The 20,451-nt window shown below is 32.0% G+C and overlaps 1 protein-coding gene across 1 annotated transcript in view; it reads right to left on the bottom strand.

Annotated features, from left to right (window-relative positions):
- Positions 1–20,451, bottom strand: part of LOC139501968 (repetitive organellar protein-like) — a 103,487-nt gene that overhangs the window by 46,001 nt on the left and 37,035 nt on the right. Inside the window, exons 10-17 of the mRNA XM_071291281.1 lie at positions 5,445–5,497; positions 4,661–4,706; positions 3,782–3,883; positions 2,869–2,938; positions 2,170–2,327; positions 1,621–1,683; positions 711–912; positions 119–316 (exon numbers count right to left, since the gene is read on the bottom strand). Coding sequence (XP_071147382.1) covers positions 119–316; positions 711–912; positions 1,621–1,683; positions 2,170–2,327; positions 2,869–2,938; positions 3,782–3,883; positions 4,661–4,706; positions 5,445–5,497 — 892 coding nt within the window. The remainder of the gene's footprint in view (positions 1–118; positions 317–710; positions 913–1,620; positions 1,684–2,169; positions 2,328–2,868; positions 2,939–3,781; positions 3,884–4,660; positions 4,707–5,444; positions 5,498–20,451) is intronic.

Genomic DNA, 20,451 nt, shown 5'->3' with positions numbered 1-20,451 from the left:
AAAGAGAAACAAATGATTGCATTCTTATTTTTTAACAAGAGTTTTCCCTTATTTAGCGTTTATTTACACTATGCATTTAAAACATACTCTTTGAATCTGTTTGTAATTCCTTATGTACCTGGAAGAGAAGCCTTTCTGTTATTTGATGCTTGAGTTTTGTCATCTTTCAACCCAACGTTCATTCTTTTTTCATCAACCTCTGCTGTTGGTACTGTTGATGTTTTCTTTTTAGACTTTGATGGGGGTGTAACAGTTACTACTGGTGTCTTAACTCTTTGCTTTGGTTTGTTAGCAGGAACTGTAGGAGTCTGGAATACTAGATTATATATAAATGTAGTAATAAAAGAAATATTAAAATGGCCCATTATTCTAAAAATATATCAAGTTTTCCTTCGAAATAAGATATATGAGTTCAACTAAAAACAAGATTTGTAAAAAGGTGAGACAAAATAACTTTTTCAGTATCAATCACTTACTGTACCGTGTGTAACAATAGCATAAACAACAGGCATATATTACAATGAGACAGAAAACAAGAATTCAATGTGCAGAATACAACCATACCAAACAATTTTAAGTGTAATAAAATACTTTAATGTTTAAGGTCATATCCACAAAACTCGGGGAAAAAAATAGTCATTACTTTGGCTTTGTTTTGAAATTGAAGCCTAAAATTCATTGATAATAATAAAAGGGAAATCTATATTTACCTTTCTCTGCTTTAGATTTGCTGGTATTTGCAGATGGAGTTTTAGAAAAGTTGATTCTTATGGCAGATACTGGTTCTGATATTTTAGAAGAAATTGAACAAGCAGGAGATAGCAAGACAGGCATAGAAACATCAGGAACAGATACTTTTCTTCTATAGACTGAAGAAACTGGGGTACAAGGTATCTCTTCATCTTGTAGTTCCTGTGAAGAAAGAATATAATTAAATCTGATTAGCCCAAATTTTATATCATTTGATTATTAGAGAATATAATGTCTTCAGGTTCATACTTATTGTCAATAAAAACAAGTTAAACATTGACATTTACATCATTTGATCCAGTAAAATGACTAAAGATATCATAATATGTGTGTAAGCTTGTAATGACCAATAAAACAAGAATGTGCCCCATCCGCATTATTTTTATCTATGTTCAGTGGACCGTGAAAATGGGATAAAATCTCTAATTTGGCAATAAAATTAGAAAGATCATATCATAGGGTACATGTTTATTAAGTTTCAAGTTGATTGGACTTCAACTTCATCAAAAACTACCTTGACCAAAAACTTTAACCTGGGATGAACGGACAAACAGACGGACAAATAGATGTACAGACCATAAAACATAATGCCCATAAATGGGGCATAATAAAAATGAAAGTCATGTAAATCACTGGTGAAAAGATTTTAAGGGTTGTGTTCATATTTCAAAACATATTTTTTGTTCCATCGAGGTATGAATAAAATTGCATACCAGATTTTCCCATTAGTTGAAACTACCAATACTCAATATTTACCTGCTGATCAACATAGAAGACATTATCTCTTAACATTTATTTCATATGAATAAATAAGCCCCACCCCCTTATCTTATCTTTCAGTTCTAACTATATCTCTAAAAAAAAATATACCTGACTATTTTCATCTTTGTTTATAACAAGTGGTGTAGAAGCAGACGAAACTTTCTGTATAGTCTGAAAATGGAAATAATTGAGTATGGAATTTTTAATTTTTTTTTATGTACAATAAGCATACAAGTTTAGAATAAACTCTCAATATGCATGGCAACTCTGATTAAAGTGCATAAACTATGAATCAAATTCATTTGCGGTTACAAAGTTTTCAATTTACAAAAATAAATTCTGCTAAAGACAATTTCACCAAATTATTTTTTTATATTTAATTCAAAATCTTGAAGTCAGTTCTATCAACAGTAATTAACTGTAGCTGAATGAATGAAGGAATCTAGTAACTTTAAATAATTAACTCAATTATGTCTTTATTTACAAATCTTTAGTTTGCGATTCAAACCTTTTTTGCAGAAGTACTATGCAAAACTTTAATGACTCACTGTAAGTATGCAGAAACCTTAAAGGTAGATACAGCAGAGTTGCGAAGTTTACAGAAGTTATATTGTGCTCAAGACTTAAAAATACTTTATCATCTTTAAATATGATTACCCTGTCTGACCCAAATGTTGATTCCAGGGCATTTTCTACATGACAATCAGCATCAAACTGTAATCTAACACTCCGTCCACTCACATCCTGTTGACTAGGATAAATATCAGATACCATTTTGGAGAATAAAATGTTCACAACTTTTACTTCCTTTATTTCTAAAAATAAAAGTATTTAGTATATTTAAATTTAAAAATTATGGAACTCTCCATCCATTTTGCTGTTAATATAAAAGTATAACAGTGACCTCCAAATAAATAAGTCCACTTTAAAATAAATTGTAGAGATGAATTAAAAAAACAAAAAATTGGCTTAGGGTGCTATCACTTCATTATGAAAAACCTGCAAAATTTTCTTGAACTACAATAAAGATACGTGAAAGGTTGTTGTTTTGAAAACTTAACCATATTCTGTTTTTGAATGTTAAAAAAAACATTCAAAAAAACTTTTTTGATCTCTATTTTGTTCTAGATTATCAGCTACTGGCCAAGTTTGGTAAAACTTTATTATGATTTGACAAAGTAACGATGTCTTAAAGAACATTAACAATAGATAAAACCTAAATGTTCTTAAAATAAAATACCAAATCAAGGAATTTCCTTTTTGCTAGACAATTTTGAATTATTCAGGTCACCCCAACTTTATTTTGATATTGTATAAAGGAATCTGGATGTTTATGTTTCTGATTACTTAACTTACTTTTTACATTAAATGATTGTACATCATCCTTCCAAACTGTTAATGTCTCCCACATATCCTCACTTGATATCTGAAATAAAATATATCAATAATAAAAAAGATACATGTTTTTCCAGCAATTACTGTGTTCACATGTAAAATCCAGAATGTGATATTATATAAATAACACATAGCTGAGAGGGTGATAGAGCAGATTGTTACCCCGAGAAAACATTGTTTTGCTGCGGTTGACAATGCTTTTTCAAGGGGTACCAATCTGCTCTATCACCATCTCAGCTATGTGGTAATTAATTTATTATAATGAATGTCCTATCTTTATTGTATCCTACATATTATTGTATTTAAAAGTATTTTCTATGACATCACATACATAACAACATAACAGGTATTAGAAAAATCAACAGAAGTGAAGCAAAATGGTTTTTTTTTATTGAGCCAAAACGTAGAACTTAAGCATTATCTTTAATTACTTGATGTAAATTCAACCCATTGTCCTTTGAATCTTGATTTTTTATTGGTCTGGTCGAGATCGTGACATTCAAAAAAATTGTCACCCGCTCAGCCATGTGATAAATTAACACTCTCCTATTAGCCAATCAAAATATGGCATTTTAACGTGATGTATAATAATATAAAAATACACATGTAAAATCAAGAATGTAATGTTATGCAATTTAGATAGGCACAATTTTAATCCGTAGATTTTGACAAATTTGGACGATTGTTATCAATTTATGTAAAACTATTCCTTTACAGCCGAATTTAAGTCAATCTTAATTACAGTGTCTGAGCAAACAACTAAACTAAGTTAGCAAGCAAGACATTTAAACTCTTGATTTGCATGCTTTATTATTTCAACTGTAACAAATCTCTTTTTCAACATTATCATTACTTGTTTTACAATATTTCTTACCTCTGAACTATTGTAAGATCCACAGAAGACAGTAAGCCTCTCACTGCCAGCATTGAAGTCTACCCAGAATGTCTCATAATTTGGATCATCAGGCTTGTGCAACTACAACAACAAGTTGCTCATAAAATTAGGTCTCAGTTATATTATATGGGAAAGTTGGCAAGAGGTGTGAGATTGCTTACAATGTGATTTTCAATATAATTTATAACTTATTTCCAAGGGGAAAAACTCTTTAAAAAAAAAGATGTATCAGCACCAATTTTCAAACTCACTCACGACATTGCTGAAATTAACCTATGAAATAAATTTTATAGTTATTGGTAAAAAAAATACAAATTAGAGTGCTTACAATACAATTTTCTATAAAATTTATATTTCTAAGGGACATAGCACCTGTAAAAATAATTGATTCAAATTGTCCCATACATTGCTAGCATAAACTTTCCATATATTTTTTTTAATATTCTTACAAGAAAAGTAGGCTGGTGAGCAATTATAATGCAATTTTTCATAAAATATATATTTTGTAAGGGCATTATTCCTAAACAAGAGGCTCTAAATAGCCTTTGTCGCTCACCTTTGTTTATTTGCATGTTAAACAAAGGACACTTCAAAATTGTTGACAAAAAAGACTTCTTGTCTTAAAATCTCTATTTTGTTGATCTTGTATAACTGATCTTTAAGTCTGTTTAAGTGATCTATGTTTTCTTTAATTTTTGCTCAAACACCAAAGGCAGTAAAAAAATTCTCATTTAAGGGCAATCACTCCTAAAGAAGTGTGACAGTCTACTAACTATATCAGCAAAATTTGTATTTCAAAAGATACAGGTGCTTGTTTCTTTTCGATCTTTGGTCTATGCTTTTTAATTAAATATATACCTCTTTATCTCCAAGCCAAGCTTTGTTACATGGTACTGAAAACACTCTAAAAATGAAATATATGAATGATTGATTATTTATACAGACAAACCATTGAACCTGAAATGTTCATAGTCTTAAGTAAAAATATAAAATAAAATAAAAAGGTGACTGATAAGAAGAAATAAATTATAACCAATGCATGTATCTATTGAAGGAGTGATTTTGTTTTCAATTCCTTGCAGAACTTTGTTAAATGCACCAATTTATTATTTTTCAATTTGACTCTTTTGTTATTTATAACATATCATTTTCTACTAATTTGTTGTGATACTTTTCACTGCAAGGAGATATAATAAAACAGGAAATTCTTGTTCATTTCCATTATGCACTCCTTTCACACAAATCTTTATATTCCAGAAAAATGAGGAATATTTCATAGATTTTACTTTGGAAATGTGAGTTGCTATAGGCTCTCTGGTCTAAATTTATGTTTTTGTGGATGCCAAGATGACCATGATGACGACCATAGAACAATTAGTTCTGAAAAAAATTTATTTACAATAGTTCTTCAAATAATCCTCCTCATATGTCTCCTTAACGTTTTTCAACAATAGCTTGTTCATATATTGTACTTTTACACCATCCGCTAACCTTTTTAATAATTTCAGAGCCTTTAATAGCTGACTATGCAGTAAGGGTTTAAATTATTGTTGAAGGATGTACGGTACCCTATAGTTGTTACTTTCTGTGTCATGTTGTCTCATTGGCAATCATACCACATCATCTTATTTTAACTTCATACCTATTGCTTTTCTTCAATGAAGCATTCAACTTGTTTAAAAATATTCTGCAATCCTACAAGATTGAAATAAGTAATTATCATTAACTGTAGTACATACACTATTTAAGGATGATCAGAAACATTAAAATAATATATAGGAAATCAATAATTGATTACTGTAATTGTACTTTTTTTCGCGGGTACTTATTTTTCGCAAATTGTGTATTTCAAACAAGTTCGCAGGTAATTATTTTTGTGATTTTTTCTCGAAAATAAAAAAAAAAAATGTTTTATAGTTATTATTTTTGCCTCATGTGTAAATCTGAACTGTATTTAAAATAAAATCGTAAAGTGCCATCGGTAAATGAAAAATTGTAGTAACTTTGGTTATATGTAAATAATCTTCGTGTGTATTTATTTGTGCTTGTTTTATTTTCATAAAATCTAATTAGGTCTTTCAACCTTTCTGTTGAAAGACCTATTGTATTTGTTCTGATTATTATTATTATTATTATTATTAGGTCTTTCAACCTTTCAGGTGAAAGACCTATAGGGTTTGTTCTGATTATTAGGTCTTTCAACCTTTCTGTTGAAAGACCTATTGTATTCGTTCTGATTATTATTATTAGGTCTTTCAACCTTTCAGTTGAAAGACCTATAGGGTTTGTTCTGATTATTATTATTATTATTATTAGGTCTTTCAACCTTTCTGTTGAAAGACCTATTGTATTTGTTCTGATTATTAGGTCTTTCAACCTTTCAGGTGAAAGACCTATAGGGTTTGTTCTGATTATTAGGTCTTTCAACCTTTCTGTTGAAAGACCTATTGTATTTGTTCTGATTATTATTATTATTATTATTATTATTATTATTTTTATTTTTTTTCTTCCGCCAACTTTTTTTTCCTTCACTGTTTTTTTGTTTCACAAGATGTCGCTTAGATATATGGTATATGATATCGAACAGTTAATACGCTTCTGAAACTGACACCGCGTAACAAAAAACTTTACCTTGTAAGAGTTATCTCCCCGAACACTGTTTTTCTTGTGTCCTCTAAGGCTTAGCAACCGTATAAGAAACCGACAAATTTATTTTTCAAAATTGCTCGTTATATCCTCGGGATGTTCTGTTTCATTTTGACCGAAGCTATCCGGAGACTCCATATGAGAGTTATCCCCCCTTTTATATATGATATAAGTGATATGCATTTCTAGCTGGTAAACCATAAGTGATAGAGACCTAGGGTCTTTTGATTTAAGATCCTTGGTCCAAAAAAATGAAAATAAGGTCAAGGTCAAAGGTCAAGGTCAAATTCTAAATTTTGATTTTGGCTTATTTTCACTTATTTTCATTAACTTTATAAGATTTCGACAAATTATTTTTACTAAATTGTTAATTGCGACATGTCGTAACTTATAAATTTTGATTGGAAGGGTGCGTAGACAAAAAATGGGAGTTTTTGCCCAACTTATATTTAGAATTATGCGTAAAGTGATATTACTCATGAACCATACATAATACAAACCTAGGGTCTGTTGTTTTTGGGTTCTTGGTTTATGACCTTGAAATTGAGGTCAAGGTCATAGGTTAATTGGACGTTCTAGATTTTGACCTTTGCTCCAAATTCATATTTTTATATCATAAAGCCATAGCAACTGACATTTTCAACTGAATCTTAATATTTCATATCAAAATAGATCCTTATTGGTTGAAAGACCTTCAATTGTTCTTTGAACAATTGGTTTTTAATTATTATTATTTTTTTTTTTTTTCTTCCGCCAACTTTTTTTTCCTTCGCTGTTTTTTTGTTTCACAAGATATCGCTTAGATATAAGGTAAATGATATCGAACAGTTAATACGCTTCTGAAACCGACACCGCGCAACAAAAAACTTTACCTTGTAAGAGTTATCTCCCAGAACACTTTTTTTCTTGTGGCCACTACTCCTTCGCAACCGTATAAGAAACCGACAAATTTATTTTTCCAAATTCCTCGTTATATCCTTAGGATGTTCTGTTTCATTTCAACCGAAGCTATCCGGAGACTCCATATGATAGTTATCCCCCCTTTTATATATGATATCAGTGATATGCATTTCTAACTGGTAAACTATAAGTGATAGAGACCTAGGGTCTTTTGATTTAAGATCCTTGGTCCAAAAAAATGAAAATTAGGTCAAGGTCAAAGGTCAAGGTCAAAATCTAAATTTTGATTTTGGCTTATTTTCACTCTTTTTCAATAACCTTATAAGATATCAACAAATTATGTTTACTTAATTGTTAGTTGCGACATGTCGTAACTTAAAATTTTTGATTGGAAGGGTACGTAGACCATAAACGGGAGTTTTTGCCCCTCTTATATTTAGAATTATGCGTAAAGTGATATTACTCATGAACCATACATACTACTGACCTAGGGTCTTTTGATTTGGGATCCTTGGTTTATGACCTTGAAATTGGGGTCAAGGTCATAGGTAAATTGGACGTTCTAGATTTTGACCTTTGCTCCAAATTCATATTTTCATATCATAAAGCCATAGCAACTGACATTTTCAACTGAATCTTAATATTTTCATATCAAAATAGATCCTTATTGGTTGAAAGACCTTCAATTGTTCTTTGAACAATTGGTTTTTAATTATTATTATTATTATTATTATTTTTATTTTTTTTCTTCCGCCAACTTTTTTTTCCTTCGCTGTTTTTTTGTTTCACAAGATGTCGCTTAGATATTTGGTATATTATATCGAACAGTTAATGCGCTTCTGAAACTGACACCGCGTAACAAAAAACTTTACCTTGTAAGAGTTATCTCCCCAAACACTGTTTTGATTGTGGCCACTAAGGCTTCGCAACCGTATAAGAAACCGACAAATTTATTTTTCCAAATTGCTCGTTATATCCTCAGGATGTTCTGTTTCATTTTGACCGAAGCTATCCGGAGACTCCATAGGAGAGTTATCCCCCCTTTTATATATGATATAAGTGATTTGCATTTCTAACTGGTAAACCATAAGTGATAGAGACCTAGGGTCTTTTGATTTAAGATCCTTGGTCCAAAAAAATGAAAATTAGGTCAAGGTCAAAGGTCAAGGTCAAATTTTAAATTTTGATTTTGGCTTATTTTCACTTACTTCATTAACTTTATAAGATTTCGACAAATTATTTTTACTAAATTGTTAGTTGCGACATGTCGTTACTTATAAATTTTGGTTACAAGGGTGCGTAAACAATAAATGGGAGTTTTCGCCCCTCTAATATTTAGAATTATGCGTAAAGTGATATTACTCATGAACCATACATAATACAGACCTAGGGTCTTTTGATTTGGGATCCTATGTTTATGACCTTGAAATTGAGGTCAAGGTCATAGGTAAATTGGACGTTCTAGATTTTGACCTTTGGTCGAAATTCATTTTTATACATCATAAAGCCATAGGAACTGACATTTTCAACTGAATCTTTATATTTTCATATCAAAATACATCCGTATTGGTTGAAAGACCTTCAATTGTTCTTTGAACAATTGGTTTTTAATTTTTTTTTTTTTCTTCCGCCAACTTTTTTTTCCTTCGCTGTTTTTTTGTTTCACAAGATATCGCTTAGATATAAGGTAAATGATATCGAACAGTTAATACGCTTCTGAAACTGACACCGCGTAACAAAAAACTGTACCTTGTAAGAGTTATCTCCCCAAAAACTGTTTTTCTTGTGGCCACTACTCCTTCGCAACCGTATAAGAAACCGACAAATTTATTTTTCCAAATTGCTCGTTATATCCTTAGGATGTTCTGTTTCATTTCAACCGAAGCTATCCGGAGACTCCATATGAGAGTTATCCCCCCTTTTATATATGATATCAGTGATATGCATTTCTAACTGGTAAACTATAAGTGATAGAGACCTAGGGTCTTTTGATTTAAAATCCTTGGTCCAAAAAAATGAAAATTAGGTCAAGGTCAAAGGTCAAGGTCAAATTCTAAATTTTGATTTTGTCTTATTTTCAACTTTTTTCATTAACCTTATAAGATATCGACAATTTTTTTTTGCTAAATTGTTAGTTGTGACATGTCGTAACTTATAAATTTTGGTTGCAAGGGTGCGTAAACAATAAAAGGGAGTTTTCGCCCCTCTTATATTAAGAATTAAGCGTAAAGCGATTTTACTCATGAACCATACATATTAAGGAACTAGTGTCTTTTTATTTGAGATGTTTAGTCTATGACCTTGAAATTGAGGTCAAGGTCATAGGTTAATTGGACGTTCTAGATTTTGACCTTTGCTTAAAATTCATAGTTATACATCATGAAGCTATAGGAACTGACATTTTCAACTGAATTTTAATATTTTCATATCTAAATAGATCCTTATTGGTTGAAAGACCTTCAATTGTTCTCTGAACAATTGGTTTTTAATTAGGTCTTTCAACCTTTCAGTTGAAAGACCTATAGGGTTTGTTCTGATTATTATTATTATTATTTTTTTTTTTTTTTTTCTTCCGCCAACTTTTTTTTCCTTCGCTGTTTTTTTGTTTCACAAGATATAACTTAGATATAAGGTAAATGATATCGAACAGTTAATACGCTTCTGAAACTGACACCGCGTAACAAAAAACTGTACCTTGTAAGAGTTATCTCCCCAAACACTGTTTTTCTTGTGGCCACTACTCCTTCGCAACCGTATAAGAAACCCACAAATTTATTTTTCCAAATTGCTCGTTATATTCTTAGGATGTTCTGTTTCATTTCAACCGAAGCTATCCGGAGACTCCATATGAGAGTTATCCCCCCTTTTATATATGATATCAGTGATATGCATTTCTAACTGGTAAACTATAAGTGATAGAGACCTAGGGTCTTTTGATTTAAGATCCTTGGTCCAAAAAAATGAAAATTAGGTCAAGGTCAAAGGTCAAGGTCAAATTCTTAATTTTGATTTTGGCTTATTTTCACCTTTTTTCATTAACCTTATAAGATATGGACAATTTTTGTTTTCTAAATTGTTAGTTGCGACATGTCGTAACTGATAAATTTTGGTTGCAAGGGTGCGTAAACAATAAAAGGGAGTTTTCACCCCTCTTATATTAGGAATTATGCGTAAAGTGATTTTACTCATGAACCATACATATTAAGGAACTAGTGTCTTTTTATTTGAGATGTTTAGTCTATCACCTTGAAATTGAGGTCAAGGTCATAGGTTAATTGGACGTTCTAGATTTTGACCTTTGCTTAAAATTCATATTTATACATCATTAAGCCATAGGAACTGACATTTTCAACTGAATTTTAATATTTTCATATCTAAATAGATCCTTATTGGTTGAAAGACCTTCAATTGTTCTTTGAACAATTGGTTTTTAATTAGGTCTTTCAACCTTTCAGGTGAAAGACCTATAGGGTTTGTTCTGATTATTATTATTATTATTTTTTTTTTTTTTTTTCTTCCGCCAACTTTTTTTTCCTTCGCTGTTTTTTTGTTTCACAAGATATCGCTTAGATATAAGGTAAATGATATCGAGCAGTTAATACGCTTCTGAAACTGACACCGCGTAACAAAAAACTTTACCTTGTAAGAGTTATCTCCCCGAACACTGTTTTTCTTGTGGCCACTACTCCTTTGCGACCGTATAAGAAACCGACAAATTTATTTATCCAAATTGCTCGTTATATCCTTAGGATGTTCTGTTTCATTTCAACCGAAGCTATCCGGAGACTCCATATGAGAGTTATCCCCCCTTTTATATATGATATCAGTGATATGCATTTCTAACTGGTAAACTATAAGTGATAGAGACCTAGGGTCTTTTGATTTACGATCCTTGGTCCAAAAAAATGACAATTAGGTCAAGGTCAAAGGTCAAGGTCAAATTCTAAATTTAGATTTTGGCTTATTTTCACTTATTCTCATTAACTTTATAAGATTTCGACAAATTCTTTTTACTAAATTGTTAGTTGCGACATGTCGTAACTTAAAATTTTTGATTGGAAGTGTGCGTAGACAATAAAAGGGAGTTTTTGCCCCTCTTATATTTAGAATTATGCGTAAAGTGATATTACTCACGAACCATACATACTAATGACCTAGGGTCTTTTAATTTGGGATCCTTGGTTTATGACCTTGAAATTGGGGTCAAGGTCATAGGTTAATTGGACGTTCTAGATTTTGACCTTTGCTCCAAATTCATATTTTCATATCATAAAGCCACAGCAACTGACATTTTCAACTGAATCTTAATATTTTCATATCAAAATAGATCCTTATTGGTTGAAAGACCTTCAATTGTTCTTTGAACAATTGGTTTTTAATTAGGTCTTTCAACCTTTCAGTTGAAAGACCTATAGGGTTTGTTCTGATTATTATTAGGTCTTTCAACCTTTCAGTTGAAAGACCTATAGGGTTTGTTCTGATTATTATTATTATTATTATTATTTTTATTTTTTTTCTTCCGCCAACTTTTTTTTCCTTTGCTGTTTTTTTGTTTCACAAGATATCGCTTAGATATAAGGTAAATGATATCGAACAGTTAATACGCTTCTGAAACTGACACCGCGTAACAAAAAACTGTACCTTGTAAGAGTTATCTCCCCGAACACTGTTTTTCTTGTGGCCACTACTCCTTCGCCACCGTATAAGAAACCGACAAATTTATTTTTCCAAATTGCTCGTTATATCCTTAGGATGTTCTGTTTCATTTCAACCGAAGCTATCCGGAGACTCCATATGAGAGTTATCCCCCCTTTTATATATGATATCAGTGATATGCATTTCTAACTGGTAAACTATAAGTGATAGAGACCTAGGGTCTTTTGATTTAAGATCCTTGGTCCAAAAAAATGAAAATTAGGTCAAGGTCAAAGGTCAAGGTCAAATTCTAAATTTTGATTTTGGCTTATTTTCACCTTTTTTCATTAACCTTATAAGATATCGACAATTTTTGTTTACTAAATTGTTAGTTGCGACATGTCGTAACTTATAAATTTTGGTTGCAAGGGTGCGTAAACAATAAAAGGGAGTTTTCGCCCCTCTTATATTAAGAATTATGCGTACAGTGATTTTACTCATGAACCATACATATTAAGGAACTAGTGTCTTTTTATTTGAGATGTTTAGTCTATGACCTTGAAATTGAGGTCAAGGTCATAGGTTAATTGGACGTTCTAGATTTTGACCTTTGCTTAAAATTCATATTTATACATCATTAAGCCATAGGAACTGACATTTTCAACTGAATTTTAATATTTTCATATCTAAATAGATCCTTATTGGTTGAAAGACCTTCAATTGTTCTTTGAACAATTGGTTTTTAATTATTATTATTATTATTATTTTTTTTTTTTTTTTTCTTCCGCCAACTTTTTTTTCCTTCGCTGTTTTTTTGTTTCACAAGATGTCGCTTAGATATTTGGTATATGATATCGAACAGTTAATGCGCTTCTGAAACTGACACCGCGTAACAAAAACCTTTACCTTGTAAGAGTTATCTCCCCAAACACTGTTTTTCTTGTGGCCACTACTACTTCGCAACCGTATAAGAAACCGACAAATTTATTTTTCCAAATTGCTCGTTATATCCTTAGGATGTTCTGTTTCATTTCAACGGAAGCTATCCGGAGACTCCATATGAGAGTTATCCCCCCTTTTATATATAATATCAGTGATATGCATTTCTAACTGGTAAACTATAAGTGATAGAGACCTAGGGTCTTTTGATTTAAGATCCTTGGTCCAAAAAAATGAAAATTAGGTCAAGGTCAAAGGTCAAGGTCAAATCCTTAATTTTGATTTTGGCTTATTTTCACCTTTTTTCATTAACCTTATAAGATATCGACAACTTTTTTTTACTAAATTGTTAGTTGCGACTTGTCGTAACTTATAAATTTTGGTTGCGAGGGTGCGTAAACAATAAAAGGGAGTTTTCGCCCCTCTTATATTAAGAATTATGCGTAAAGTGATTTTACTCATGAACCATACATATTAAGGAACTAGTATCTTTTTATTTGAGATGTTTAGTCTATGACCTTGAAATTGAGGTCAAGGTCATAGGTTAATTGGACGTTCTAGATTTTGACCTTTGCTTAAATTTCATATTTATACATCATTAAGCCATAGAAACTGACATTTTCAACTGAATTTTAATAGTTTCATATCTAAATAGATCCTTATTGGTTGAAAGACCTTCAATTGTTCTTTGAACAATTGGTTTTTAATTATTATTATTTTTTTTTTTTTTCTTCCGCCAACTTTTTTTTCCTTCACTGTTTTTTTGTTTCACAAGATGTCGCTTAGATATTTGGTATATGATATCGAACAGTTAATGGGCTTCTGAAACTGACACCGCGTAACAAAAACCTTTACCTTATAAAAGTTATCTCCCCGAACACTGTTTTTCTTGTGGCCACTAAGGCTTCGCAACCGTAAAAGAAACCGACACATTTATTTTTCCAAATTGCTCGTTATATCCTCAGGATGATCTGTTTCATTTTGACCGAAGCTATCCGGAGACTCCATATGAGAGTTATCCCCCCTTTTATATATGATATAAGTGATTTGCATTTCTAACTGGTAAACCATAAGTGATAGAGACCCAGGGTCTTTTGATTTAAGATGCTTGGTCCAAAAAAATGAAAATTAGGTCAAGGTCAAAGGTCAAGGTCAAATTCTAAATTTTGATATTGGCTTATTTTCACTTTTCATTAACCTTATAAGATATCGACAAATTATTTTTACTAAATTGTTAGTTGCGACATGTCGTAACTTATAAATTTTGGTTGCAAGGGTGCATAGACAATAAATGGGAGTTTTCGCCCCTCTTATATTTAGAATTATGCGTAAAGTGATATTACTCATAACCCATACATAATACAGAACTAGGGTCTTTTGATTTGGGATCCTTGGTTTATGACCTTGAAATTGAGGTCAAGGTCATAGGTAAATTGGACGTTCTAGATTTTGACCTTTGCTCGAAATTCATATTTCTACATCATAAAGCCATAGGAACTGACATTTTCAACTGAATTTTAATATTTTCATATCAAAATAGATCCTTTTTGGTTGAAAGACCTTCAATTGTTCTCTGAACAATTGGTTTTTAATTAGGTCTTTCAACCTTTCGGATGAAAGACCTATTGTTTTTGTTCTGATTATTATTATTATTATTATTTTTTTTTTTTTTCTTCCGCCAACTTTTTTTTCCTTCGCTGTTTTTTTGTTTCACAAGATATCGCTTAGATATAAGGTAAATGATATCGACCAGTTAATACGCTTCTGAAACTGACACCGCGTAACAAAAAACTGTACCTTGTAAGAGTTATCTCCCCGTACACTGTTTTTCTTGTGGCCACTACTCCTTCGCAACCGTATAAGAAACCGACAAATTTATTGTTCCAAATTGCTCGTTATATCCTTCGGATGTTCTGTTTCATTTCAACCGAAGTTATCCGGAGACTCCATATGAGAGTAATCCCCCCTTTTATATATGATATCAGTGATATGCATTTCTAACTGGTAAACTATAAGTGATAGAGACCTAGGGTCTTTTGATTTAAGATCCTTGGTCCAAAAAAATGAAAATTAGGTCAAGGTCAAAGGTCAAGGTCAAATTCTAAATTTTGATTTTGGCTTATTTTCACCTTTTTTTCATTAACCTTATAAGATATCGACATTTTTTTTTTACTTAATTGTTAGTTGCGACATGTCGTAACTTATAAATTTTGGTTGCAAGGGTGCGTAAACCAAAAAAGGGAGTTTTCGCCCCTCTTATATTAAGAATTATGCGTAAAGTGATTTTACTCATGAACCATACATATTAAGGAACTAGTGTCTTTTTATTTGAGATGTTTAGTCTATGACCTTGAAATTGAGGTCAAGGTCATAGGTTAATTGGACGTTCTAGATTTTGACCTTTGCTTAAAATTCATAGTTATACATCATTAAGCCATAGGAACTGACATTTTCAACTGAATTTTAATATTTTCATATCTAAATAGATCCTTATTGGTTGAAAGACCTTCAATTGTTCTTTGAACAATTGGTTTTTAATTATTATTATTATTTTTATTTTTTTTCTTCCGCCAACTTTTTTTTCCTTTGCTGTTTTTTTGTTTCACAAGATGTCGCTTAGATATTTGGTATATTATATCGAACAGTTAATGCGCTTCTGAAACTGACACCGCGTAACAAAAACCTTTACCTTGTAAGAGTTATCTCCCCGAAAACTGTTTTTCTTGTGGCCACTAAGGCTTCGCAACCGTATAAGAAACCAACAAATTTATTTTTCCAAATTGCTCGTTATATCCTCAGGATGTTCTGTTTCATTTTGACCAAAGCTATCCGGAGACTCCATATGAGAGTTATCCCCCCTTTTATATATGATATAAGTGATATGCATTTCTAACTGGTAAACCATAAGTGATAGAGACCTAGGGTCTTTTGATTTTAGATGCTTGGTCCAAAAAAATGAAAATTAGGTCAAGGTCAAAGGTCAAGGTCAAATTTTAAATTTTGATTTTTGCTTATTTTCACTTATTTTCAATTACTTAATAAGATTTCGACTAATTATTTTTACTAAATTGTTAGTTGCGACATGTCGTTCCTTATAAATTTTGGTTACAAGGGTGCGTAGACAATAAATGGGAGTTTTCGCCCCTCTTATATTTAGAATTATGCGTAAAGTGATATTACTCATGAACCATACATAATACAGACCTAAGGTCTTTTGATTTGGGATCCTATGTTTATGACCTTGAAATTGAGGTCAAGGTCATAGGTAAATTGGACGTTCTAGATTTTGACCTTTGGTCGAAATTCATTTTTATACATCATAAAGCCATAGGAACTGACATTTTCAACTGAATCTTTATATTTTCATATCAAAATACACCCTTATTGGTTGAAAGACCTTCAATTGTTCTTTGAACAATTGGTTTTTAATTATTATTATTATTAGGTCTTTCCACCTTTCTTGTGGAAAGACCTATTGAATTTGTTCTGATTATTATTATTATTATTATTATTTTTTTTTTTTTTTTTTTTTCTTCCGCCAACTTTTTTTTGCTTCACTGTTTTTTTGTTTCCCAAGATGTCGCTTAGATATATGGTATATGATATCAAACAGTTAATACGCTTCTGAAACTGACACCGCGTAACAGAAAACTTTACCTTGTAAGAGTTATCTCCCTGAACACTGTTTTTCTTGTGGCCGCTACTCCTTCGCAACCGTAAAAGATTACGACAAATTTATTTTACCAAATTGCTCGTTATATCCTCAGGATGTTCTGTTAAATTTTGACCGAAGCTATCCGGAGACTCCATATGAGAGTTATCCCTCCTTTTGTATATGATATAAGTGATATGCATTTCTAACTGGTAAACCATAAGTGATAGAGACCTAGGGTCTTTTGATTTAAGATCCTTGGTCCAAAAAAATGAAAATTAGGTCAAGGTCAAAGGTCAAGGTCAAAATCTAAATTTTGATTTTGGCTTATTTTCACTCTTTTTCAATAACCTTATAAGATATCAACAAATTATGTTTACTTAATTGTTAGTTGCAACTTGTGGTTACTTATAAATTTTGGTTAAAAGGATGCATAAACAAAAATTGGAGTTTTCGCCCCTCTTATATTCAGAATTATGCGTAAAGTGATATTACTCATTAACCATATATTTTATTCTGTCATCATTCTCTACTTTTTATAATGTTAACCTACTTCCACTCCCTTATAGCTATACAATATTTGTTCAGCTGGAACAGCAATTATAACATCAATAAAAATAGACAAAAGACAAAAGGACATTCAATATAAGGTACGAAATAGAAGAGGTACGAACGGGACCTCATACCCAGACAAGGTACGAATCCGGGTCCGTCCGCCCTGATTCTGGTTCGCCCTAGTTTCTGTTCGCCCTAATACCTGTTTGCGAACGAACCCAGGGCGAACGGACTATCAGGGCGAACAAACTCAGTGCGAACGAACCTAGGGCGAACATGTAATCAGGGCGAGCGATCCCGATACCACAAGGTACGAACTCACCTCCTACCATTTCCGGTGCATGTTGTACTTGAGATTCTTTCGTTCATGATATTGATATTTATATTGAAAAGTGTTGGATGGTAGACTTCGAGTTGTTTTGAATAGAATTTTCTGGTATATACCACGTATTTAAATAAAACAGACTGAGAGTATCGTCATTTGTCGTTCAACAGTGTCACTGACCAGGTAAACATACATGTACACATAATTTGCCATAATTTGACAAAATAATTTGTAAACATGACTTCACTAAAGAAGGATAAACACAATAAATTTGAGAATGGAAATGGGGAATGTGCCGAAGAGACAACAAGCCGACCATAGAGCAACAGCAGAAGGTCACGGACAGGTCTTCAATGCAACGAGAAATAATTTCCCGTACCTGGAGTCGTCCTTCAGCGGGCCCACAAACAAATATATACTAGTTCAGTGATAATGAACGCCATACTAAACTCCAAATTGTACACAAGAAACTAAAAGTTAAAATAATACAAGACTAACAAAGGCCAGAGGCTCCTGACTTGGTACAGGTGCAAAAAATGCGGCCCGGTTAAACATGTTAATTTGGGAGGTCGCACTACAATGTATCTGTATTGAAAAAAAGTGCCTGTCTCATTGTGAGTTTTGATCCCAAAACCCAGTTGCTGTTTTGTCAGATTCCTGTATCCAGCTTACACCATGAATACTATGTACATGATGTACTACATAAGCAATTCTCATTGTTTTGTTATTTCCCGTGTCCCGCTCGACTTGCTAAATACCAATTTCACAGCATAATAATTTGACTTTCACGTGTCACGCTTACAAAAAAATCAACTATCCCACGTCACGCTTAGACCCAAATGAGACCCTTTGTGAGGCTAAATTATTTGACCAGATATTTCATAAATTATTTCTGGTCACCGCCACTGAAATTATAATTTACCTTTTATAGTTGCCATAGGTCTGTACATGTATGTCTGAGTCAGTCAAAACTATTATTACCTGATTTGAACCCTGTACAGGTGTACAAACATGATCACACAATTATGTTTGTTTTCATTCCTGTTACTCTTAGTACATAATAGATTTTGTTTATTTTTAACTTGGCATGAACTAGATTGTCGGAAGAAATGCAAATCATTATGACGTCTAGAAAGGCTATTAATATTTATACTTTTTTTCCTTGACGCCTACCTTAAATTGACGTCAAAACACCAATCTCATATTTTCAGTTGGAATTTCAGAGTGAAATATATTAAAATGTTTAGCTGATTTCTCTGTAATATGCCTCCTGTAAGGAGGCACAGTAAGGGGGTATATGTACAAAAGAACATGAAATAAGATTGCCATTTCACGATGAATTAACAATTAAACATGTCTTGCACGTAGAAATTTATACGTATTTCACAAAAATACAGTCATGACAGTGAATAATGGACTGCTGCACATGAAATAAAAATGACAAAACACGTTACAGGAATTAATCCTTAATTTGTAACCACCCTCTTATCGCAATATAAAATATATTTTTTGCATTAAACTCAGTAAAATTTGACGGAACTTTCCAAATAAAATAAAAGGGACATTCTGCAAAATTTGGCATGTTTAATTTGGGTCTGTCAAATCAGAGTTTGTTGCAAACATTTATTTTTATGTTCTCCTAAAAAGAAATCAGATGACATGGACATGATGGATATAAATGTTTTTAAAATAGCAGGAAACTTTGAATCGTTGGCCTCGTATGGAATTGTAACTTATTTTTTCATTACAAGAGGGATTTTGATTTTTTTGATTATTATCTTGAATATATACTATTATAGATAGAGATAAACTGTAAACAGCAATAATATTCAGCATAGTAAGATTTACAAATAAGTCAACATGACCGAAATGGTCAGTTGACCCCTTTAGGAGTCATTGCCCTTTATAGTAAATTTTTTACCATTTTTCATACATGTACATGTCATAAATCTTAGTAATCTTTTACAAAAATCTTCTCCTCTAAAACTACTGGGCCAAATCAATCCAAACTTGGCCACAATCATCTTTGGGGTAACTAGTTTAAAAAATGTGTCTGGTGATCCGGCAATCCAACCCAGATGGCGGCCACAGCTAAAAATAGAACATAGGGGTAAAATGCAGTTTTTTGCTTATAACTCAAAGACCAAAGCATTTAGAGCAAATCTGACTGGGTTTAATGTTTATCAGACCAAGATCTATCTGCCCTGAAATTTTAAGATTGATCTGACAACCTGTTGTTAGGTTGCTGCCCCTACATTTGTAATATTAAGGAAATTTTGCCGTTTTTAGCTCACCTGACCTGAAAGGTCAAGTGAGCTTTTCTCATCACTTGGCGTCCGTCGTCCTGCGTCCGTCGTCGGTCGTCTGTAAACTTTTACAAAAATCTTCTCCTCTGAAACTACTGGGCCAAATTCTACCAAACTTGGCCACAATCATCCTTGGGGTATCTAGTTTAAAAATGTGTGGCGTGACCCGTCAAACCAACCAAGATGGCCGCCATGGCTAAAAATAGAACATAGGGGTAAAATGCAGTTTTTGGCTTATAACTCAAAAACCAAAGCATTTAGAGCAAATCTGACATGGGGTTAAATGGTTGATCAGGTCAAGATCTATCTGCTTTGAAATTTTCAGACGAATAGGACAACCTGTTGTTGGGTTGCTGCCTGTGAAATGGTTATTTTAAGGAAATTTTGCAGTTTTTGGTTATTATCTTGAATACTATTATAGATAGAGATAAACTGTAAACAGCAATAATGTTCAGCAAAGTAAGACCTACAAATAAGTCAACATGACCAAAATTGTCAGTTGACCCCTTAAGGAGTTATTGCCCTTTATAGCCAATTTTTAACAACTTTTCGTCATTTTTTGTAACTTTTCTAAAAATCTTCTTCTCCAAAACTACTTTGCCAAATTTAACCAAACTTGGCCACAATTATCATTGTAGTTTATAGTTTAAAAAATGTGTCCGATGACCCAGCCTGCCAAACAAAATGGCCG

Source organism: Mytilus edulis, chromosome 1 (assembly GCF_963676685.1).
Source record: "Mytilus edulis chromosome 1, xbMytEdul2.2, whole genome shotgun sequence".
Classification (NCBI taxonomy): Eukaryota; Metazoa; Mollusca; class Bivalvia; order Mytilida; family Mytilidae; genus Mytilus; species Mytilus edulis.
This window is presented reverse-complemented; position numbering and strand designations above follow the sequence as displayed.